The following is a 25,000-nucleotide window of genomic DNA, read 5'->3' on the forward strand; positions in this document are numbered from 1 at the left end:
TTTTCGCCTTCTCCTTTGGGGTTTTTTTTTTAAAATTGATTTTCAATCGCACAGCAGCGCACCCCTGTTCTTTCGTTTCCGGGTTCGCAGACATTCGAAACCCAACATTTGGAACTCTGCGGACTGGGACACAGCCTCAGGCTACCACACAGCCCGTGATCGAGTGCAGTGCGAGTCTAATAAGGCCAACATCGTTTTGTATCGCTCGCCGCTTTGGAGGTCACCTTAGGCGGACCACGAAAGCAACGAATCAGGTGGTCAAGCACCCGGTCCATTTGCCAAAACATACGGCCAACCGTTCGTAATGGCCTGCGCGAGAATTGTGCGTTGGAGATCGCGAGAAAGATCAAGATCGTAGCGTGGCGCGGCACGGCGCTGAGCGGCGCTTTTGTGTCGCATACCGCATCGCACACTGACCAAACCATTTACCCCGATATCCAGTGCCCGGTCCATTAATCTACACCAGACCGCCGGCCTTCCTTCCTGGCAGAGACCGCGTCAACAGCGGGCGTCCTTTCCAAAACAGCGACAACAATTCCTAGATCCTAGCGACCGCACAGAGCAAGGTGGTCGCGAGCGAGCAAGAGAGAGGCAGAGAGAGAGAAGGACGGTGAAGTAGTGACCAGATTAGCAATTACGCAAAGCGATTCGCGGTTTCGCGGCGTGTCGGACATATGAGTTTTGCGGTTCTGCGGACCGAGTGCTGCTGCTGCAAATCGACCATGAAATGTCAAAACAGATTAACGGTAGCACGTCATCCAGCTCCATTAGCTGTCTCGGGTGTCTGTTGGACGATCACCGTCGTCGTCGTCGTCGGCCGGATTAGATGATACTTGTACGCGGGTACGGGTCGTGATTGCGCGGATCACCGGAATTGGAGCGCACGAGATGGTACACACGTTCCGTTTGTCGGCGTCAATTGGCATGATTTATGCTTGGCCGCCTAATCGGAGCAAACGTTCAACCGGTGAACTTGAGCTTGTTCTCTCGTGAGTCCCAGCGGGTGGCCAGCGCCAGTGTTCCCTGCTGATTTGCCAGTGCGCCAGCCAAGCAATCCGATGTCGAAGGACACACAGAAAGGAAGGGAAAGATGCCGGCTGGATGATAACAATGCCACCGTTCACACGCTAATCAGCCTCACCATTTGTCCTGCGGTTCGTTCGGTGTTGTTGTTCTTTTATTTTTCGTCCTTCGTCTCAAGGAGCAAAAGTCAAACTGCATGTCAAACAAATTGGCCCCAGAACATCGTGCACATGTGCTCATGATGATGATGATGATGATGATGATGCTTTTGGTCCCTTGGTGCAACCACACGCCGTGCGCTCGGTCGTTCACGAACAGCTGATCAATCTTGGCCAGTACGGGGTCCACCGAACTCGCCTGTCCCCTGTCGCTCCGAGGGAACGCTCCGTGAGCTTTTAGTGAGAGGTTTGAGAAATGAGCTGCACCGACCGGGACCGACCCCCAGCGCTGGACTCACGCTGGCTGCTGAGCATTATCAACATTGTTGCGCTCGGCCCAGCGCTTTGTGCAGCGCGTGGGGCACATTCCGAGGTCGTGGCAGTAAAACAGTGTGTGCATTAAGATCATATTTCTCGCCCCAGCTCGCAGCAGTCCAGTGCAGGCTGGCCAAGCGATCGAATCGATGGAGACGCCGCGCTGGACTCGCAAACGGTTGATTACGACGACGACGACGACGACGACCGCTGACGAACGGTTGATCCGCTGGCAGCGTGGCCTCGACAGCGTGGGGATTTAAGGCAGATAAAACGGTTGGATTAGCAAACTATCCACGGTGATCAGCCGGTGCGCCGAATGCGAGTAAAGGAATCTGGGTCAATTCGCGCACCCAAAGAGCATCCAATTACCGCTTTTCTACCGCGCAAGCACAAGTAATGGTTGTGATCTATCAAAAGCGGAGTGTTGCGATCGTTGAGGACGTTAAAGGTAGCTGGGGTAGCTGGGGCTGGAAATTAGTACCTAAAGCCTGGGCGCGATAAACATAATCACCTGCCCCTGATGGCGACTAATTTCTCGCGGGCAAAACTCTCTGTGCTGGCTGTCCTGTAGCCATGAGACTGGACACAAGAGACACACAGCGATCGAGCGATCGGGCGAACGAGAACCCGTTACCATCATCATCATCATCAACCGCGCTATGTACGGCGCATCGGTCTGCGCGATCGCGAATCCTGTGAAACAATGCAACGCGAGCAATGTCCGTTTTTAGCGTTGCGGTAATTGATCTTTAAAAGAAAAGAGAAAAGAAAGAAAGGCCGCTCGCGCAGAGTCTGCTGCTTGGGTGCTTTTGTCACTCGCGAGCAGACAAATTGCATCGTCTAAGCATCACCGGTGATCGGAGCGATAAGCAACAACGCGTACGATCTCTCTCTCGCTCTCTCTTTTTCTCTGGATGAGAGGCTCCATTCTTGGCTTGGCGACTTGGTATGCACCTTAATTGGCGTGCTCCGGTGTTAAGATCTAGTTTTGTGGGCAGGTATCGAGTTCCACTCCCCCAATAAAACCCAACGCCAAAGGTGTGCCAGTGGACCACGCGAAGATGGGAGTCACCGAGGAATTTCAATCAACGCACAAACGTCACACACCACCGAGCACATCCGACGATGACACCGCAGACGACGACGATGAGGATGATCGGAAACCAAATTTCACTTCCCGTTAGATCGAGCGTGAAAATGCGATTGATCGATCGACCGACTTGGACTATCGCGACGCGCTTCACTGGAGACGTGTCAAATGGCAATAGATCGAGGCACGGTCACGGTTGACGCTTGGAGCACCGGGATCTTCCTAGATTTGCATTTATCTAGCCCCCGCCACCGGCCTCCTGGTGTGCTTTGTAGGTCAGGTGCCGCGCTTGGCATGGCACCTGATCGGGGTGGCCCGTAGAACCCGTTAGCTAGAGCCAAAAACTAACCCAGTCACCGGCGGGATACCAAATCGATCGATCGTGGTGCGCGCGCGCGCGACGATCATAAATAATTCATTTCTGAGGCTGAGATTCGCCGCAAAACGTAAACACTGCGCCCACGTGTATGTGTGCGAGGATCGCGCAAGAGTAGCGAACGATGATGACGATCACTGTGTGTTTTTGTGGGTAGGTCACAAGTGGCGTTTTGTACCGTTTGAATTAAAATACCTCGCACCGGAGTGCTCTCTCATCGGCTTCTGATCGGTGGAACATCGGAGGAGCACAAACATTGCCTTCCTTCGGCTCGATCGCTTCGCGTTCACCAAAACCCGGGGGCCTTTGATTGAGGTTCCATGTTTTGTTCCGCTTCGTGCACACGATGCGATCCCGGTGCCGGTGTGAGCTGCAGCTCGGAGGCTGTTTGCGCCCTAATCGGTCAGGTGACTTATGGAACTCGACGATCCACCATGCAGCACACACCCTCTACGGAACGTTTCGATAAATCTTCTCCACGAGGGAGGAGCCTTTCGCTCCGGACACGATTCCCGAGACTCCGACTGGTGTTCTGTGTGCCAAAAGGGAAGAAATCGTGTCAAACCGGGACGACACGCCGGTCGTTCGTGTGGCCGTGAGAGAGGGGTGCCTTGTTTTAGGCAAATTCCTCCTGTTCCTCCCCCCCCCCCCCCCTTGGTACAAGTGCCCCGGGAAGGAAGACAAACCGCTTTCATTAACGACTCCCGCTAATCGCCGAACCGCGATGCGGTACGGATTCCGGCCGGTCGACCTGGTTCACCTTGCCACGTTCCCCCGATACCGCAGCTCGTGCATGCTGGATGGCCACTGGCCACCAAATGGTGGTCCAGCAATGCAATGGTGTGGTATGTATTAATAAAGCAATAAAACCATTATACGGCTATTCCGTAACCGCCCCCCTAGACCCCCCGCGGGAGTGAAGTGGTCTGGATAGAACGCAGAACGGCCACGGCAGGCCAAAGGTGACGACAGGCGTTCCATAGAGGGTGGCAACGAAGAGGACATGGACGGAACCGGTGCGATAGTGCTAATTTTTGAGGTTATTTATGAGCCACACTTAAGTGCCGGAGTCGAATGCAGGTACGGCCGGCGGCGGGGACCTTGCGATAAAGGTTACGCGTGAACACGCGCACAAACGGAGAGTGGAAGCCGGCCGGCCGGCAAGTCAGCCAGCGTTGCGTGTCAGCAGAAGATGCTGGTAAATGGGGAGAGTTGCGATCGCGTACAACAACCACCCGGACGCTGCTGACAGGACACGCCAGAAGGACGTGTGTACGTGCGCGATGCTTTTAGCTGCCACGCACCACCGACGCGAGTGTCCGGTGGTAACGGCACTTGGCAGGACAACGACGGCGGTCAATACAAATGAGCGAGAATTACAAGTCGGTCGAATGCGATTTTTCAATTACGAAATGCGCCTCCCAGTGGAACGCAGTGCTGTGCAGTGTAGTGCTGAGCAGTCGCCCTGCGACCTGACCTTTCGGTCAAGCGCGAGAGGAGCATAAATAACGTTAACATACACATTGGCCGCCTCGCCATTGGCCACGATATCCGCGGGGTGATGGTATGATGCTCAGAGAGAGAGAGAGAGAGAGAGAAAGAGACATACTCGTATCTCGGAAGTGAAAGTATGATCAAGTCGGACGGGGAATCGATGCTGTGGCTTATCATCCTCCCATAATCCCCCTTTTATGAGTATTTACGATAATGGAATGGAGGGTCACGAAGCGGAGAGAGACCAACCGAAACATGGTTTCGTACCTTAAGCAAGATTCTGCGAGAGTTTATCGGCGACTGCTTACAGGAGATGGACAGTGGATTGTGCCAGACGATGCTCAGTATCTCATGTGATATCTAAGAGCAGTAGTAGCTACCTAAAGATATGTCTTCTGGTTACTTTCATATTTACTTAAGCTACCACTGACTAGCGGTCTTGCTATGCCATGGTACATCTATCGATCGTTGGCGATCGAGGACCGGTGTCAACGTCGAATCTACGTCGATGCCGTCGTGCTACCTCAATTTAGGACTACCACGCCCTCTTTCTTTATCAACTGTCAGTGTCTAAGAGAAGATTTTAAGGGCTTCCATTCACTATAACCAGTCGACCCCTCATACGCTATTGTTGCCAACTGCTGGATGAGGTGTATTGTAGACGCGAGAATTCAGGGCCTACACTTACAGTTTAGTGCAAGGGATGGATTGCAGGAAACATACATTTTAGCAGGTTTTTCGTGGAAACCCTCAGCCTAGAAAGGTGTATCACATATCAATGAACGTGTTTTTTATTCTTCTTTACTATTCTTTTTACATTTTTCAAAAATACCTCCGAGAAACAAAGATATTACAAAAATAGTGGAGCAAGGTACGAAAAATACTCAAAAAAATACATTCACCCTCAGGTATTTTATTGTATGGTGTTTAACCTAGGTTACTAGAAAACTGATTCATTTTATAAAGGCTTTATAAACATGTTCATCCGATAATTTTCAACCCTCGATTTTTAATCCAATTTTCTAGGCTGAGGGTTTCAATGGAAAATCAACTTAAACGTAAATTTCTTCCAAGGATGGATAAAATTTTTTTGCATACATGCTACCATAAAGCCGGGGATACATGAAGCGTAAACTCTCGTATAAACTCAGAGTGTAATGCCAACAAAAGATTATAGGCCCGCGGAGCGTAAAAGCAAGCGTAAACACAGCACCAACATGAAGCGTAGCGTTATAAAGAATTGAATGTTCTACAATCGCTGATACAGCAACTATCATCTTAAAATATATAAAAAAGATGTTCAGAAATCAACTTATCTCGTCGATTTATGTTTTTTGTGGCTAAAAACACATGTAATTGCTTTAATAGCATAGTGTAATTGCAGGTGCACGAATGTAATTCCATCTGACGTTTCGGTATAAACTTTTATGCGATTATGCCTGCCACACGAAGCGTAAACTTTTTGGCATTACCCTCTGAGTTTATACGAGAGTTTACGCTTCGTGTATTCCTGCCTTAATACATGCTACTATAATATTTTTTTTTCATTTGAAAGTTGTTTTGCTACGAGCTCGAATTCCGTCTGCATAGATCGTATTTTCGATAATCGGCCACATTAGTAACTCGTTAAGAGTTACTAAAGATACTTTGTATACCATATCTACCATGCCACAATCGTCTACCATATAAACATCGAAGGAACTGCTATCCATATTACCAATGCAGATTATCGATTCAGATGTAATGAAATCCTCAAAAGACATGAGGATCTCTTTACTTAGAGAAACAAATCCAAGCACCTGTATGACTTTTCACTGCTGGTTATTCAGCAGCAGTTACTTTATTGGCATTTTATGCAATTTGACGCTTCTCTTGAAACAATTCTTGGAAAAAAATCTATTAAAGGAAAACTAATTCCCATTTCCTAATGCTGTAAGCCACGACAGCGCAAAATTTGCCATCCGATTTGCGCTCATCTGTTTGCGTTCTCCTAAAGTAGCATACAATGACGATCACTCACGGATCCGCGATCCCCCTTCACAAACGTTCCTCACGGTGCGCACCGTCCCCGCGAATGGTGGCCCCAATTAATTAGAAGTGTCAACTCACGGAACGAGCAGCTCGCTGACAGCAATTAACCTACGATACCCCAATCCCCCCCCGCCCCCCGGGCCCTTGTCTCGGTCTGATCCCGTGCTCCTTCCCTTCCCATTCATCTTCGTCACAATTTGCACGCTCTCCGCTCGCTTCGCGTGTCGTTCGCCGCGGTGCGTTCCGATGTCAACCGGTCATCCGGAGGCTTCTTCTTGGCCGGTACCGGTCAGAACTGCTCGCGATCGCCCTAGAACCAAGAATTATGAGACTTCACACCGTTCTCACGCTACAGCCAGCTCGGTGTGGTGTGCGCGAATTCAATCGTGGTCCCTCACCCCCGTGGGCCACAAACGTGATGATCGTTCTGGAGCAGTTGAGTGAATTACGAGTACGTCAAAAAAAGCCGAAGCCCAAGACAAGAAAACTGCTTAGAAGCTTCTTTTCTTCTGTTCGGGTGGCCGGCAACATGACAGGCCCAGTTCCTTCCCCAAGAGGGGGGAAGAGTATCTATGCAGAGACCGTTGGGTTCTTCTTTTGCAAATTTCCTAGAGAACACACGTCACACGCCTTGTCTAGCCGGAACGACGGGCAAGTCACGCAGCGCACTCACCACAGGGAGTGGCTCGGTTGCAACTTTGGTTCGAGAAACCGGAACTACTAGCCAGGCAGAAGGTGTACCCGCTGTGATTGATCGTGTTGCATGGGACCCCTTTGCAACTGCATCAAAGCGCTCCCCTCCCGTCCCGTCGGGTCACGAAGACTGACTTCGTTAGTCTGCCTTGCATGCCGCTGTCGCTGGTGCGTTTTGCATAATCGCTGCAGGAGAAATTATGCTACGTGATTAATTGTGACCACCGGCAGCCCCGCCGATCACGACGGTATCACGAGCTCTAGTCTAGTGGAACGACACTGACGAGCTGATGATGAGTGCACCGAGCCAGCACGACGATGACCACGACGATGACGATGACATGCAATTGAGGTGTCCACCATCTTTGAACGGCACCGAGTTCTAAGCCAAGCAAAGCAGCAGCCAGGGAGGGGAGCCACGATATATGTGATGCAGCATGATTTATGATGTTGGTTTTAATTCCCTCTTTTTTTCTCTCTCTCTCTCTTCCCCTCTCTTCCTCTCTTCCTCCTTTTGGGGCCACCTGCAGTCAACGCCCGTCGGGACGACGATCTTCCGCAGCATCCAGGCCACGGATAAGGATGCCGGTGTCAACGGGCTGATCGAGTACTTCATCGTCGAGGGTGCGCAAAACGTTTCGGACATTTCGCCCAACACCCTCACGGCCGCCGACGGTCACGGAGTGTTTGCGATCGCCTACCCCCACCAAGGACAGGTAAGAAGCTTCGCCTTTTTGGCCAACCAGTACGGTAGTACGCCCAGTGCAGTGCAATCGAGAGTCAGTCAGTCAGTGATCATCATCATGAGCGGCTCAGCGTCACCGTCACACATATCTTGCGATCGCAATCCCGCTCCAATACGACGATGTTGTTTATGATATCCCCCGCGCGCGCGCGCTTTGGGTCTGTCCCTGAGTGAAGACCCTCGACAGGGCCTGACAGGGGCCACCATCGATGACGCTAAGTGCCACCGAGACGGAGACCCCACGGCAAGGACGGAGAGGAAAGGAGGAAAGGCCCTCCAAACACCACCAGCACCGCCATTACGCCTGTCACGTCAGCAATCAACATTCGTTTTCTTCATATTTCGTACCACCACCCTCTCCCCTGATGGCCTGATGCATGGATGGCATATACGTGCCCGGCGAGTCACGAACCGTGGCCTCGGCGGTGGCAGCGGCAACGAAAATGCAACGAAAAATCTTCGAAAAAAAAAAACACGTAAACCCAACCACCAAACCACACCACGCGTCCGTTGCCATCGTGACGTGAACGGTTGGTATGCGGGTACACGGGATGCATGCATGCGGTTGCTACGACGCGGTGCTGAGGTGCTGGTGTTCCGTCGAAGTGCTCCACGGAGTTGGAATTTCGTTGCACAATCGCACGGGACCTGGGTGCGCTCTAATGTACCTTTTGGAAGCAAACACAACAACAACAGAGAGAACACGGAGGGAGAGAGAGAGAGCGAGAACGAGATATTTCTCAACGTCTATCGGACTGGACTCATGGCTCTGGCTCTGGCACTGGGGTTTTGGTTCTCAAATTAGGTCGAACCCAGCTCGCAGGCACCCTGAACGATGATGCAGGTCACTGTTACAGGTGAACGGCGGGACACCACACGGACACCCGTTCGCCCAAGGAAGGAGGAACCAAATCCAATCCCCTCGATCGCGCTTCTAAACCACCAACGGCAACGCAACCAAGTAACCGAGCAACTGTGTGTAGGAGTCGACAGCACCGACTGGTTGGTTGGCAGCAGCAGCAGCAGCAACAGTGAGCAAGAACAACCTGCGGATGGCTTACATAAGCGTCTCGATTAATCTGCCATAACTTATCGCTAATTTCCATCCGGCTGCAGATGAGAAGATAAGACGCTAGCGGGGGCCGGCCCGGTCGGGATTGCACCAGAGATGAAAGTTTTAAGTTTCCATTTCGAAGAAAAAAAAAGATGGCGTCCACGGACACTCCTTGATCGAGCACTCGCCGGTTTGGTTAGTTGCCAGGGGTGGCCAGCGTTGCCTGCCAGTCTGCTTATCTTGGTTGCATCGAATTGAAGTAAATAGAGTCTCGATCGCAGTGGGCCCCGTCTGGGCCAAGCAGCGTCTAAAAGATATCTAAATCATCTCAAAAGGATCTTGGTGTTCCTCCTTGCTGTCGCTGTCGCTGTTGCTTTCCACTCGGTTGACCGGTCCGCCACTTTACATTTGATAATCCTCACCGGTGGGGAAGGCGGACCAACCCATCATCAACCCGGTCTCCCCCGGGCTCCGACACCAACGATGTCATAATGCAATATGCTGGTTACTGGTTGCTGTGATGCAAAGCGCGAGACACAATTGGCAGAGTGTTAAAGTATCACTCACCTTAAAGCTGTCCAACAGGCACGGTGCTGCTGCTGGTGGCTGGTGGCCATCCAGTTGGTCTTCTGCCGTTTTTGTTGATGTCGTCAGCCGCCGCCAGGTCCGCAGCCAGGTTGCTGCACTAACGCCACGAGTGCGTTGGAGGAGTGCATTTTTGCATTACGAGGCACATTCTTTCACCGCACCGGCAGCTGCTCTGCAACAACAACAACAACAGCAATGCATCAATCATTCGGATTCGTTTTCTTAAGGTTTTTGTCTTCAGCACCATCAGAGTGATCTCGGTGCGCGCACAGAGCGATCGTTTGTCGCTGGAATGTTGACAAACCCCTTCAGGCACGGTGGGTCGTTAGTTGCTACGCTGCCAACCACCTAATGTCGTTAGTATGCGAAAGGCGAAGGCGTCACATAAGAACGGGAATCCTTTTGCACCCCCGGGGGGGAAGGATCTATGCAAATGGGACACCCACCTCACTTCACCTACCTGTCCGGATCATTAGTTCTATTCGATCGCATCCCCTGGCATGCATTCGTTTTTTTTTTTTTAATGTATTTTCTTTCATTTCTTTTCTTCCTTTTACGTCACCCGGGAATCTAGGTCACCGTGGTCAAGACGCTGGACTACGAGCGGACGCAGCGATACTATCTGACCATTGTCGCATCGGTATGTACCAATCCAACGCACCACCATGTACCACCAGATAAGATAAGCGCCTGGAAAACAGGCGTCAACGTTGAGCAGAAAACATGAGTCTCTTGTCGAATCCCTTTTCGAATGATTGTTTTTTCCCTTAAAGCATCGTCGAACGACACCGCAAACGACACCGCTACTCCCACCAGTGACTCTGTTCCTCATCATCATTTCGCATACACTTTATTCGCGCGCTTCGATCGCGCTTTTGATTCATCTGCTGCTGCTGCTGCTGTTGGTGCCCCAAGGGAGCATCTCCTCCGCCAGAAAAGGGCATCGATCGTTCACACCAATGATCACGCATTTGGAGCAGCCGATCCGCCGTTCCCCTGGCGAATGAAATTTACATTTTACTCCCCTCTCTCCCACCTTTGGCGTTGCTCCACCGCAAAACCGGAACTCTGGGGGGGGGAGATGAGTGGCTTTTCTGCGAATTCCGAACACCGACTTCTCACGCCCAACGAGTGGGCGAGCGGACTGACGAGGAAATGGTCATTTTTTTGTGGATTTAACTCTCCATCCGTGCCTCTCTGTTCACCGAGACCGGATCAAACTGGAACTGGAATTCAATTTATTACTTTCGCTGCGCTTCATGGAGATGATGTGGTACTGCGTGCAGGTTGCCCGGTTTTTCGACGGTAGCTGCACCGTTCGATGGTTTGTTGTTCGATGCGAAATAAGATTAGTAACAGTTCGTTACGATATGTGTTTGTGTTCGTGTTTGTGACCATGATCACATGATCGAGCGTAAAACTTTCGTAAGCTCGCTCTAGGATTCAGCGCTAGACTTCGTTGCGAGTGTTTATGAAAAAGTATTGCAATGTTTTATTGCTTTTTCTAAGTAAAGGAAGGGATTCCTGCCTCAAGCACCACAACGATCGTCAATCTAATGGAACAGATAATTACAAGCCGCAAACGGCAACGTTTTTATGCCGCTATCGCCCTAAAAGACAGCGTTCCTCTGCGTGTGCTCCCCAAGGAACGTGCTGCTGTGCGCAACAATTTTGCTGCGGAATTTGCTCCCCTCAATCCTGGCGGCTCGCGATAGTCCAGGTTACATTCTTGCGCCTGCACGGCCACACAATACAACGCTGGCTGGCGCTATTCTCTAGCACCCACCAGCACGTATGTGGTGGTCAGCCCCGTAGCCCCGTAGCCCTACGAGCCAGCCCAGCTTCGCCAAATGTCGGCAAAGTTTGGTCCTTAATAAATCAAATTCAAAAGGTGCGCCCGTCCGCCCGCCATTCACCGCGCGAGGTAAACGACGACGCAGACGAGCGGCGTGAGGCGTGATCGCAGAAAATGAGAATGAAGAAGAAGGAGGAGGAGGAGGACGGTTGCCTATCTGAAAGCTGCCTTCTGGCGGCCGGCCTGGCCGATGTGGCCTTTTATGGAAAACTATTTGCCTTCGCACAGCACCACTCTGAAACGCCAGAATCCGAAAGGGGGGAAGGGCACCCGCTAGTCGGTTTGGGTAGCGAGCGCCACCTTCCCAACGGTTCCGCCCCCCCCCCCCCCCCCCCACAGGGCTGGATGCGATCCTATCGGTTTCAAATATCAAACATTCTAGCAGAACCTGTGCGCGCGCGTCTCCGACCACCATTTCACCACGTAAAGCTCCACGGAGGACCGTGAACCTGCTGATCGATTGTTTGTGGACCGAACGATCGACCGCGAGCGTGCGAGCATCTGTTGAAGGGAGCGATCCGTGTGCAAGAACTAGAACTCCCTCGGCATGTGTGCGCGGACCTCTTTTCCCTCGCTTTCCTTCGCTACACGTTTCGGTTCGGTGTCTTGCGATTTGATTTATTAATCGATTCCGCATGCCGAGAGGGCTTCTGCTGACTCCCATTTGTTGCCCTCCCCCCCCCCCCCCCTCCAAAAAAACACAGTGCGGAGCTGCGATTAGAAGAAGCAAATTCGAGGGCACTCGCTCGGCACAATGGAGATGACAGAGGCCCGAGATCGTGGCACTCTGCGGCCACAGAATCGTTGACATTTAACCTCGGCAACATGTCGAGCAGCAGCCACGGAGCGGTGGAATGTTGTTTCCCTTTTATCAAGTTTCTCTCTCGGTTCCCTTCGCTTCCCCAATGCCCAGTCCAGTGAGCCAAACATTCCCACATACCGACCCCAAACACGGCTTGAGCGCGAGCGCGCGCGCGCGATCGCACCCCTTGGACTGTCAGTCAAGTGCGGGGAAAAAGGGTAGCGAGGGTAGCAGCTAAGACAAACGACCAAAACCGACGGCCCGCGCGATCAGACCGAGGACAGAAATTGGCGTAAAATTTGTTCACTCCACCGATTTTGCTCTCCAGAGACCCCTAGACCGGGCCGTCAAGAGTTGACCACGAACCAGCGTCGTGTCGCGGGGCCTACTAGGCTGCTGATGGTGCTAGGAAAGATATTTAATAAATTTCCCAAGCACCCAGCAGCAACCGAGAGCGACCGAGCGCGACTATCATCAAGGAGCCAGTGAGTTCAGAACTGGAGCACAGCAACCGACGCACTAGTCCCATGTGGTCGTTCCCTGCCACCCCCACCCCCCACCACCCCGAAAAAAATAAAACTCGTTCCACCTTCTCACACACCACCACCGTGAGCCACACGAATACGAAATTAATGGCGTTGTTTGCGCTAAATGGTAGCCATAAATTAATGCACAGATTTCCACCCTTACCACCCTTACCACCGTCCAAATGGGGGGGGGGGGAGGAGGGAACTTTGGCGTGGCACTTGCTTGCTTGTCCGTCCCTTCCCTTCCCACTTGGGAGCGCTTGGAATTAGTTCCTTGATTAATAAATTTTATTCGGCGTTTGACAGAAGCGAACCGAGGTGAGCTCAACGGTGGTTGGAGATGGAAACCCACCGGTTGACGTGCCTACGTCGCTGCTCGCTGTACACATTCGTCGCGTCACATGCCCAGTGCGCAGTAGGCCCGTTGCTCTGTCTAGTAATCCAAGAACACCAAGCGCGACGCGAGTGAGCATCCATATAGCATAAAAACTAATGTCAGCTAAGCCACGCAGCGAACGAGAGATAATGCCAAACGGAGAATCCCCCTGGCTTCCCCGGGTGTGTGAACGTCCACCGATCTCTCGGCTCTGGTCGATCTTCACCTTAAAGGTTGTCAGCGGTGAAGCGGAAATAACGGCTGGCATTTAACACTGCGTCCTGGCACTGGCACAGGGCAGATAACTCACTCTTCTGCACCGGACACCGGACACCGCATTACCGGGATGGCGGTTTCGCCATTTCGCGCTAATTCTTAATTCGCTAATGCGCTCGGTTTTGTGGCTGCAGCACCCCCTGCCGTGAGACCGAACGAAAAAAAAAAGAACATCTCGCAAAAAGTAAATCCTTTCGCGGTGAATAATTTTATTCACCTGACAGTTGACTCCGTGGCAGCAGCGGCCGAGCCGGCGTGGAATGCGCCGCACTCTGTCCACTCTGTCGCCGGGACGATGCCGAATAAAACGATCAAATTGATGACCGATTAAAAATTATTAATTGATACCGGATCGAAATAATTCCGATTGGGCCCCCCCGGGAAGGGGAGGGAGGGTCAGAGAAAGGGTTTAATTCGGCATTAAATCCGGCAATCCGTTTTCGGGACCGCCTTCTTCCCATTGGTATGGGGTAGAACACCCTATATACGATCGAGCAGTTGAGCTGCAGAGGGAGCTTGTATTACAAGAACAGGAACACCAAAAGCCAGAATCACCGACGGATGAGCGATTTATTGCACTGTCAGCCGGCAGCTGAAGTTTCGACCCCGAAAAAAAAAACCTTAAGCAAACATGCGCTTAACAGAAAGCTTCGAAAGTGTGCACCAGATTTATGCACCGTTCTCATTCTCCGCTTCCCCATAGTCCACCGTGCAGTGCAGATCGCAGCAGGGAGTCGATCCGGGAAGCGACCGAGTGACTGTTTTTACATTCGGAGTGGAACCTGCTGTCACCGGGGTTGAAGATGCACCGCACTGGGTGTGCCGCATGCCCAAACATGGCGCAAACGGTTTTAAAATGTGCACCACATCCCCCCCCGGGGGATGGTGCGTAGGTGTCGAGGATCGCACGAACTTGCCTTTACGGTGCTGCGGTGCTTGGTGCGGTGGTGCCTGTTGACACGATTCGCTAATCGTTTGTGACTTTTTGGTGAGTCAATTTCAGGAGACCTTTCAGGCAAAGCACCAGGTCAATTCTGCTTCCTTTTTATGCTGTTTGCTTGTTCACAGCGAGTGCTGCATGAATCATAAGGTGCGTCGAAACGATTGCAACTTTTAATGTAAAGAATCTATCATTTGCTGTCATTTGACTTGTTGTGAAATTTTGTTTTAAACGCACGGACCAACTTTGTTTTGCAACTCTCAAACACTTACCAGGAACACACGTCTTGCAATTATCAGGTGTATGCATATGAAACCGTTGTTTTTATTTTTAAAAAACCTTTATTGGGGGAAAACGGATAATCATTTATTCTCCAAAGTAATGGCAATCGTTTCCTACACATTTTAACTTTATTTTAGGCAATTTTTGGATGCCTTTCCAAAAAAAACCGCCAAACTGTACCAGTTTTTTAAAACCCATCCATTTTTTCCCATCAAATCAAACCCATCAAATTTTCGTAAAAAACGAAGCGCTGCTCGGCCATTACCTGTCCCAGCGATGCGAATGAATGTTCATTTGATAGAGTCAAGTCTGGTGAGTTAGCGTCAAGTGGTAATTGTTACCAATTGTGGCTTTTATTGTTTCTTTGACCAATATTCCGCGCGATATATTTTGGTTGAATTTTTTCACAAGTTTCGGTCAAAATTGATTGATTGTTGCTTGTAATGATTATTAGTAACCGTTTTGGCCAATAAAGCATGCAATTTAATGACTTCTAACAATTTCAATGGTTGGTGGTTCTCTCATTTATATCACTACTTTAAAAAAATTTAAACCACAATTTGCACTGTGTTTCAGTGAAAGCATGCCCATCGTAACCTTCAATAAATAATTGATGCGATTCGGCCGCCAATTTTTTGAGATGGAGGCAAAAAACGAATGATGTCGGCTAATCGGAGTTTTTAAGAACGGAACTTGCCATTTTAAACGCAATGAAAACATTTGTTATAGTGTTAAATTAGAAAATTTGCACACCGATTATGTTTAACGGATGTCTAATGAACAAAATAAAACACTTAGACTGACTTTACAGCTCCATTTGGCGTAGATATAGCTTTACAACGAAAAAGTCGGTTTCATTTGCGTACACCTGGTAGACAGTTCTTTACAACGAATTTCCAAACAAATGAAAAGAAATCGTCTTTATTTCATCTCATTCGTGCTCTAACACGATAGCAACTTGATTTCAACCTCTTTTTTACCTGAAAGTTGCTATCGTTGCCCCTATCACCTCTAAACGCATTCGACCAAGTGACTGAGGTTCGTCGCTTGTTTGGCTGTTGATGTCTTTCGTGTAGAAACGCTTTAGCGCGCTATCTCGGTCTCTTTCGCGCTCGCTCGGTGAAATCGAAGGCTAATCAGCTTGATAATATGATTAGGAATGCCGCTCAGCGGAGCTAATCTGTCCAGGCAGGCAGGGAGGCAGGTGGCCAACCACCACACGGTGGCTGGCACAGCGGGCGACCGAAAAAACAATGAAATACCGATAAGCAGCAGCAGCAGCAGCCCCATCCCCCGAAACCTGATTATGATTAACGATTCGGATGCATCGTTATAATTCGTTTGCTTTCGGGGCGAGCGATTCATTTTTAACATTTCTCTTCACTCGCACGCTGGATGCATAATGCATTAGCTGCCGTTGCCGTCCACGGTCCGGGGACGAAATAATCAGGACATAATTCATCCCCACTGTTATCTGCTATCAACCGTCTGCCCCGCGTTCCCACTGTGTGATCGCGATGCGATCCGATCATTAGCATCCGAAATAAAGCACTCAAAATGCGATCGATTAATCTGTCGGTCCGATTATGCGCCCCAAACCATCTCGCGATCGCGATCCTCGGCGAAGTTCGAAACGTTTGCAGCCGAGAGTAAAGGAAATGATTGATCGGTGGTCGCTGGTAAATCAACGGGCCAATTGTTGTTGTTCTTCGATCGCTCGATCGTCGATGGCACTAATTGATACTCATTTTGTGGTCTACAGCCATTCCGGCGCATTCCGAGCACAGCCAACAATCTTGGATCTTCTCCACGTAAGATCGAGATGATCACCATCACGGGCCGAACGGTGTCCCGTGAAGGTGATATTAATTAGCTTTTCACTTTTTTTATTGAGGGGATGCCAACGCCAGCGATCTTCTTCTCTCTTGCTACTGCTGGCGTCTTGGCCGTGTTATCAAATGCCGGACAAAACAAAAACCCAGGTAGCAGTTGAAGATAACGGAAGGCTCCCTTTTTTCCACCCAGAAGACCGCGCAACGAAACGAAAACCCATAAATCAACGGCGAACGACCGAAGCGGCGGTGGTTCGCGAATGTCGCCTCGTTATTGCCGCCGTATCCGGGATTAGCATATCGGCCTGACACGCCACCAGACGGGGCGGGAAGCTCACTTTCTGCTTCCAGACGCGCCACCAGACCCAAGAAGAGGAAGTCGGTCAACCGGCAAAATGTTCCTCTTATCATGCTGATGCCGTTGATGCTGCTTGCGTTTGAGGTTAGACGAATATGCATGAGGTGTTAACACGATGCTTAGCATACCAACGAGGCAAACTCTGCTCCCTGCTGCCTCTGTTTTTTTTTTTTTTTTTGAGGTCAACACTGCAAGAAAAACACCTTCCGCGACTCTTTCGCGGTCCCTGAGAAGCCTGTGCGACCTCTTCCACCACGGTAAAGTGTTTCCGTCGTCGTCGTCGTCGTCGTCGTTGTCGGTCACGGAAGTACAAGTTAATTATGCAAGTAGCCAGCCCGCGTACGCCCTCGCAGCACACGCCAACGCGTCGCGGTGTTGCTCATTAAAAATTTTCTCACCCCCTACCCCTCGATCACTCCCCCGGAAATCAGCACCAGAAGGGGCGGTGATGGAAAATGGTACACGGTATGGCCGCAATCCGAAGCCCCTCTCAGCCTCTCTCTGTCTGTCTTTCCCCATTTTGCACATTGTCACTGACGCACCATGTGGTGCCCTCGACCGGCCCCCAAAGGCCTGGGAAAACCGACCATTCATTCGACTACGACCGACCGTACGACCGTACGACCTTCTTCCTACCGAGCATGGAATTCAATGAAAGAAACCATTCCGCAACAGCAGCAGCAGCACCAGCTTAAGACATTCAAGCACTACCAGAACCCACTATGCTAGCTCCCTGGGCTGCCTGCCTGGCACAAACAATAATGCAGAAAAGTTAAAGTTCAAACCGGCGGCGTGTGGCGCACGGCATCTAGCAGTGGCGGTTGGATCGTCTTCGTTTTCTGTTGTGCCTTCGCTCGCTCGCTCGATCGCTCACGGGAACGGAACCACAGACACACGGGGGAGTCGAACACGTCTGCGCGGAGCTGCACGGAGGCCAAAAAGGCCGTAGTACGACGGTGTAGTTGGCTAATGTTAAACAACTAATTAATTTCGATTTAAAGCGGATACACCGCGCTCGACGACAAACGAACGAACGAACGAACGAATGCTGCTGCTGCTGCTGCTGCTGTTGCTGAAAGAGAGGTAGCAGATGATGACAACGCGGTGTGCCATCGCGTGCACAAGAAGAAGATGTGCTGTCGGATCGCAGGGCTGGCGAGGATCGGCTTCTTCTCCGACACACTAGATAACCTACTTGCATAATAACGATCACGCTCAGCGGCGGTGACGATGGCATGCGGTGCTTATGGATTTCTCTCTTTCTCTCTCTCTCCTTCTCCTCTCTGACGCCATTGTTGCTGGCCAAGATGTCATTTATGTGAAGGTTTTCTGTGAGAACAAACCCCTCTAATTCAACGCCCGGGAATAAAACTTTAAGTTGCGCGCGATCCGTTCTGTGAGAAGTTCAAGGATAATCGCTGGCAATGATGCTGCCTGCCATCCGTTGATGATGGACTATATATCACCTCGCGAGCGCCTTGCCACGATGACGCCAGAGCGAGCGAGCCAGTTGGCTTCCTTGGTATCATTTTGCGCTCGCGATCAGCATAGACGCAGCGCCATTGAAGCCATCTTTTCGGCACAGACACCGGGGGACGATTTGATTCGTTTCGTTGCTACTTCTGACATATCGGTTGCCTCTTGCACCTCCACTCCAGTCTTCCTATGCTGCCAACCCTGATGAATGGAGTGGTGGCCACGAAAACGACGACGACGACGACGACGGCGACGAGCAGCAGCAGCAGCAGCATAGGGAGTGAAACCGGAATCCAATTAATGTAATTGATACTGTCAAACCTGTCGCAGAAGGTGCCCATTCGGAAAAGCACCTCACCGGTGCTCTCGAGTCGCTCCGCTCGATCGGTCGCTCGCTCGATCGTTCGCTTGGCCAGACACACCGTGCTCCACATTCGGGGGGGAAACACATACATACATTTCCACCCATAAATCGATTCAATTTAGTTGTTTTTTTTGCGAGACTAGCATTATACGCCATAGGAGCCAGTCACTATCGCCAGTCAGCCAGCCGGTGCCGTGGCCGTGGCCACTACAAGTGCCACTCTCGATGTGTCTCTTTGCGTTCTCGGTGCCTCGGTGCCGGTGATCTCTCCAGTCACTTGGCATTCAATAACTGCTGGAGTTGGTGCTGGTGCTGGCGCTGGTGCCTATTTTTGAAGCTACCAGCGTGAGCCAGTTCTGCCGGCGGTTCTGTGATTCCGCGTGCGACCACCACAGAACAGAAGCGCAAGACCAGCACCACACAGACACCCAAACTTTGGCGACAAGTGCCTTGCCGTGCCGTGCGATCGCGCAGCTCTTCACAGGCTCTCCGCCTGCTCGCTGATCGAAGATTAAACCCTTAATTCAATACAACCAAGGGCCAGCCAGGGCACAGACCCCGCAGGCCCCTCGGCATATGTATTGGCACACACAACTCGCTCGCCTCAATTAATGGATTATTTAATCATTAGCTCGGGGTCCAGCGCAGCAACCAGGCTTCGGCAGGGTTTCGCGTCGTTGGAGGGGGTTTCACATTCGCATTCCTACGATCGCGCGCGCGCACCCCGTCCTCTGCTACAGCGATTTTGTAATGATTAATTAATTTTTGGTTTTGCTGCTTTTTTCCACTTTTTTCCCTCCCCTTTCCGACGACGACGACGACATCGATGGTGGCCACCGATGGAGGCCAGAGTGTATGCTGCTCCTTCGATGGCTTGTCGACAAGGGGATTATGATTCTCCGCCGCATGTTTTCGAGTGCCGTGAGCTCGAACTGCTGTGACGAAAGGGATCGCCGATTGCATGCGATTGCACTTTTCTTGTGATCGCCGATCGCGCTCCGATCCTTGGAGGAAGATCCCATCGGAAAGGAAGGAGGGTTAGAAGGAGGGATCGGCTGCTCACGATTGACGCGGCGCACCAACTGCGGTGAAGAGCCGCATGGAAATGGAAAACCACGAAACACAAACGTGGCGGCGGCTGCGGCGGCGCTAGTGAAAGCGCCTGGCTGGAATTCCAAATTGCGTCCCTCTACCTCCTCCTTTTGTCCGACTATCCTCGAATAGGAAACAATAGAATGATCAAACATTTAAATTTCCGCCAGCGATACTCCTTTTTCGGTTCTCCCTCGACGATCGATCGATCGAATCGATCCTAGCGCATCTTCTGTCCTCTCTCTCTCTCTCTCTCTCTCTCTCTCTCTCTCTCTCTCTCTCTCTGACGGTGAAATGTAAATAGCATTTGTATTTGGTTGCTTTTCGTGGTGTCGCCTAGACGCCACACGACGATGATAATGATGAGCGCTTGCCCCTGGCTGGCTCGCTCACTCACGCTAGAGGTGAAGGTGCAGCGCCGCTTTCTAAAAAAAAACGCTCGCCGATTGCCGCTCACCACCTCACCGCTGGTGATGGCGTGATGGCTATTGATTTTATTTTTATTCAATGGCGAGATTGTGTGTAATTCAATCTGTACAGCGAGCGAGCGAAGATGCTTCATGCATAATTCATAAGCTTAGGACGAGGCGCACATGGTGGCCATGGCGCTGGTGGTGGCTCCTGTGGTGCCTAAGAGTCGCCCAATGAGTCGCCAAGATTTTTTTTAACCATCCCTCCTCGCGAGATGCAAATGGTCATACATGTTTTGGCCAGCTAAACAAGTGATTGAGGGCACGGCAGAGAGAGAGAGAGAGAGGGAGAGAGAGAAGAAGGGAAGCATCGTGAACTGAATTGGCCAGCCTGAAGGGTATTAGCATAATGATGAAGGAAGCAGCAGCAAAAGGGATGGAAGCGGTGGAGTTGCAAATAATTTGCACTCCATAAATGGTGTTTTGACTTTACCGTTTGGACCAAACACACACTTAGGAGGGGAGCGGCCACGCCACGATCGGCCACGGTGGCCTCGATGATCGGTCGGTCAACACCGCAAGCGGGATCCAGATCCGAACCGGAGCCGCCGCGACGGGTTCACCACTCCGGTTCCCTTGTTGTCTGTGACCGATCGATCCGCCAACGGTTTCTGATCGGTCCGGTACACCCCCAAAAATGTGGGTCAGTACATCACACGCCAACCGTAAATTATCGTTTATCGATTGGCGCACACCGTGCAGGCGAGCTGGGAAGTGAAAGATTCTCTCCGGCTTTAATGTGATCGCAAGAACGCGACTTGAACCATCCGGTTCATCACGCGGATGGGAGTTGGGTCTAGAATGCATGCCCACAAAGCGTGGTAATCGTGAACCAACAGGGCGGGAATGCGCCTTTTTACCACCATCGTCCCGAAAGAAAAAAAACACTCACGATTGGCGGTCTCTTCACGGAGGAGATTGTTCCGATCCGATCGTTAAAGATTTGTGACACACGGGCGGGGGGGGGGGGGGGGGGGGGGGGCGCACCGAGGTAAGCGTAACGTAATCTATCGATCGCGATCAATCGCAAACGTCACGCGGTGCCGGTAGCACACATACAGTGGTAGACATTCGTATAGCCGCAGGTAGTTTTTTCGAGTTTTTTTCTCGTTTCTCTCAAACTAGCCGATCTTTTTTCATTTGGAATAATACAAAAGGTTTATTTTATCGTTGTTTACAACACATATTGACGAAAAACGTGTAGGACTTGTTTTCGAGAAAATATGAGAAAATTTTCAAATTTCACATGGACATTCGTATAGCCGCACCTTATGAAAAACATATTTTTCAAATAGTTTTTAGGAAGCAATCTGCAAGTTGGTATTTGTTATTACTGCCTACATTTCTAACAAATCCAAAACTATAATTTGCCATGGGTTCCGATAAGATTTAATGGGTTTGCTATTCAATTTAAGTGTAACAGTCGTCAATGACCTGACTTAAACTTGAAATATTTTTATTTTACTGATTTTTTTAAGAAATCAATCCAAATAAAAACCAAAACGCTTTTTTATGTAATTGCAATAAGAAATGCATACTACACACTTGGATAAAGGGATATTTTTGTCTCCAAACCATGCATTCAATTGTTGGTGAAAATTAATTGATATGTTATTGTCCTGTAATAAAAGGCTTCAATCCCCGATAGATGAATAAAAATGTCTTGCAAAGGCTCTGTTTACATCCCTGAATACATTTGAGTTGAAATTTAAAAAATGGAAAGCTGTACGTGATAAGAAAGTTACAGCAAACATCAAACCCTCACCAACGATTTTTTGCTTTGACTTTCGATGTGGTATGGTGGGTCACTCATGGTTCAAATCATGCTAATATCGGCTCTATCCATCCAAATTATCAAGAAATTACTTATTTGCTTTGAAAAGAACTTCATTTTGCTTTTATTTTACCTACGTTACCAAATTTAGGGTAAATGAGCCGGTGGTCGTTTTGGGCATTAATCAACTTTGGCTTTGCTTTGAGTTTCCTCCCAATTTTATGATTTGTTTATGATCCGTTATGTATAAAATACGTCTGGTTATTACTGGTCCATCCATAGTTCCTTTAAATTGCCCAAAAGGTTGCCAATTTCTGGCTGATTCATGCTAAAACTGACTTTTTGTCCCTTAGGAAACAATTTTCATCGTTTTCGATAGAGGCTTAACCATCCTTTTGGATATTTTCCGTAGGAAATTATGGATGGATTTCTTATACCTACCGATAATTGAAACAACAGAGCGATTAGATTTGCAGTTTATCAAAAATAGCTTGATTTTTTGTCATTTTTTATTTATTTGTCAGTTACCCTGGGCGCATTATTTAAAAAAAAATATTAAAAGCCAGGGTGTTATCAAAAAGAGCATTTCTAAAGCTTAAAATAATCTAGAATAGTTCTACTATTGAACAAAAAATACAACCATTAAATACGTATTAACGAATTTTGCGGAGTATGTTTTTTCTTTCACTGCGGCTATACGAATGTCCATTTTAAAACAGCTGCAATCTGACGATTACTCACATTTTGACACATAGCACTCACAATTACCCACGTATCTAAACCAAATTTTACTTGTATACTAGTCACATGTGTAGTAACACAATAAAAGTTTGATACCGTCAAAAAATGCATCCGTTTGTAATTGATTGCCGTTTTACTCCTGAGCCTCTAGGTGCGGCTATACGAATGTCTACCACCTTATACTAGCGCCATTCCATTGTTTGTTCATTGTGTGCGCGCCCGTTCCTTCTCTCCCTCTCTCACTCTCCAGAAAACACAAAAAATCGATTTTCCATCAACCACTCTACTTCTCCTGCCCCTCCCCCCCCCCCCCCCCCCTGGCGTCACGGGGTAACGCCGTAACGGGATCTCTGCGTCTGCGGCCTCTTATGAGACTCTCGCGAAGATCGCTACTTTGGCGGCGCTTCCCTCATGCACACGCCGCCAGGGATGCAGGGTGTGAAATCTGGGGTACAAATAGTAAAAGGGCCCTCGCCCTTCTATCCGTCCGTCTTGGGCCCTAATTATAGGGCAGCAGCAGCACCAAGACGCCACCGACACGGAATGGTGTCGATGCAAGAGAGAGAAGAAGGTCGATCATGTCGCGCCGATAACGAGTCAGCAGCAGTGGCCTTAACACCCAGATCACCCTAAAGGGATTCCCGCGATTAGTTGGTCACGGTCCCACCCCGGGGACAGGGGGGACAAAACACACCCAGATACACACGGGAGGTGGTGTTTGACCTCTCTGAGGGGTTCGAACATTTTTGGGTTACATCATGTGCCCTCGGTACGCGCCCTACTGGCGTGCAATTAACCAAGCGGCAGCCTAGTGTCAGTGTCAGTGTCTGCAGTGATCGTGCGCATGGCATGCCATTCAACGGTGAACATCATAATTAGCTTTCACCCGTTCCGGGCAGGCCGGAAATCGGATGCAAAATCGTCGACTAGGTCGGACCAGTCCGGGGTCGGGAATCTCTGCAATGGTGACATCGGTCAGCACCAGCACCACGTGCTGGACGAGCTGTCGTGATATGAGGACGGATGACTCTGGTTCGGCTCGTGACTTTCTCCTGGAGTGCATGGTACGATAAAGCCTGTTTCGGAAAGAAACGGGACGTAAAAAGAGAAGAAAGGTGGCATTTTGTAGGTTTGTCTATTGCTGCACAGGATTATTGGTGGACAAATGAAGAACAAATTCCATTTCTGTTGACAATTTCAATTGAACGATGCCCCAATGATGGAAAACATTTAATTTGTTGCCACAATTTTATGATACCATAGGGCAAATCATCATCTTAAGTGCACATTTAATTGTGTAAACGAATTAATTTTTTTCTGCAGAATTCCTTTATGAGGGACAAAGACATATTTGGTCCGTGATATTTGACAAAATGTAGTTTTACGTATGATTAATCATTCATGAAACTGATTTTGTTCAATATTTGTCCATACAGTTTCTTTGCACGGATTAAGACAATCAAGTGTTGATCTTTGTGGACCTATTTGGCTATTTTTTGGCTTGATACAATCTCAAACCTTTCCAGAAAAATATTATGTTGCGTTGTAATATCATCCGTCGCGAGTTTTTTGGCCAAATTACACTGAGAGATTTCAAGTTTGTTGAAAACTGTTCGACAATGTTTTGGCTGTAGAATCGGGCAAATGATATAATTTATTCGTCTGTTTTATTTAGCCCGATTCATTGCAAGAATCCCCAAATTACGTTTAAAAATGTTTTTTGAGTTTAGTTAGGATATTTAAAAAAAAAATGTTTTTTCGTGTTTCCTCGAATATCTATATCTCTAAAAAACGAATATCTACATCTCTACTACTTTGTATATTGTTTGGAATTTATGATTAGACTTTGAGTGGCTAAATAAGCAATATTTTTAGAGATGTACAGGGTGCGCCATCAGGATGTATCCTATTTTAAAGTTGAATAACTCTGCCATTTTTCAGCCGATTTTAAAAAATAAACCAGTTTTATTTAGGTTATTCTATGCCATTTATTGTGCCATACTCAAAATATGATATTGTTCAAATGGCCGCCTTCATTCGCGCATACAAAAAGCGGCATTTTTTCGGGCATTTTGTATTGTTTTGACAGCATTTAGGGAGTTATTTGGCAATCTTATATTTGCTTTAAGTTGTTTCATAGCCTTCAATTAGTTTGCAAAAACCTTATTTTTTAAACAGACCCACAGAAAAAAACCAAGCGCCATGATATGCGGCGAAGGAGGAAACCCCAAATTTGTTCATCATCCATTGCACGATCGCAGTTTC

General features: G+C 49.3%; 1 protein-coding gene across 3 annotated transcripts in view; it reads left to right on the top strand.

The window, feature by feature from the left end:
- LOC126569756 (cadherin-99C) overlaps positions 1–25,000 on the top strand; it is a 145,256-nt gene that overhangs the window by 92,164 nt on the left and 28,092 nt on the right. For all 3 annotated transcript variants that reach the window (XM_050227073.1, XM_050227075.1, XM_050227074.1), the window contains exons 6-7: positions 7,714–7,899; positions 10,145–10,210. In XM_050227073.1, coding sequence (XP_050083030.1) covers positions 7,714–7,899; positions 10,145–10,210 — 252 coding nt within the window. The remainder of the gene's footprint in view (positions 1–7,713; positions 7,900–10,144; positions 10,211–25,000) is intronic.

Source organism: Anopheles aquasalis, chromosome 2 (genome assembly GCF_943734665.1).
Source record: "Anopheles aquasalis chromosome 2, idAnoAquaMG_Q_19, whole genome shotgun sequence".
NCBI lineage: Eukaryota > Metazoa > Arthropoda > Insecta > Diptera > Culicidae > Anopheles > Anopheles aquasalis.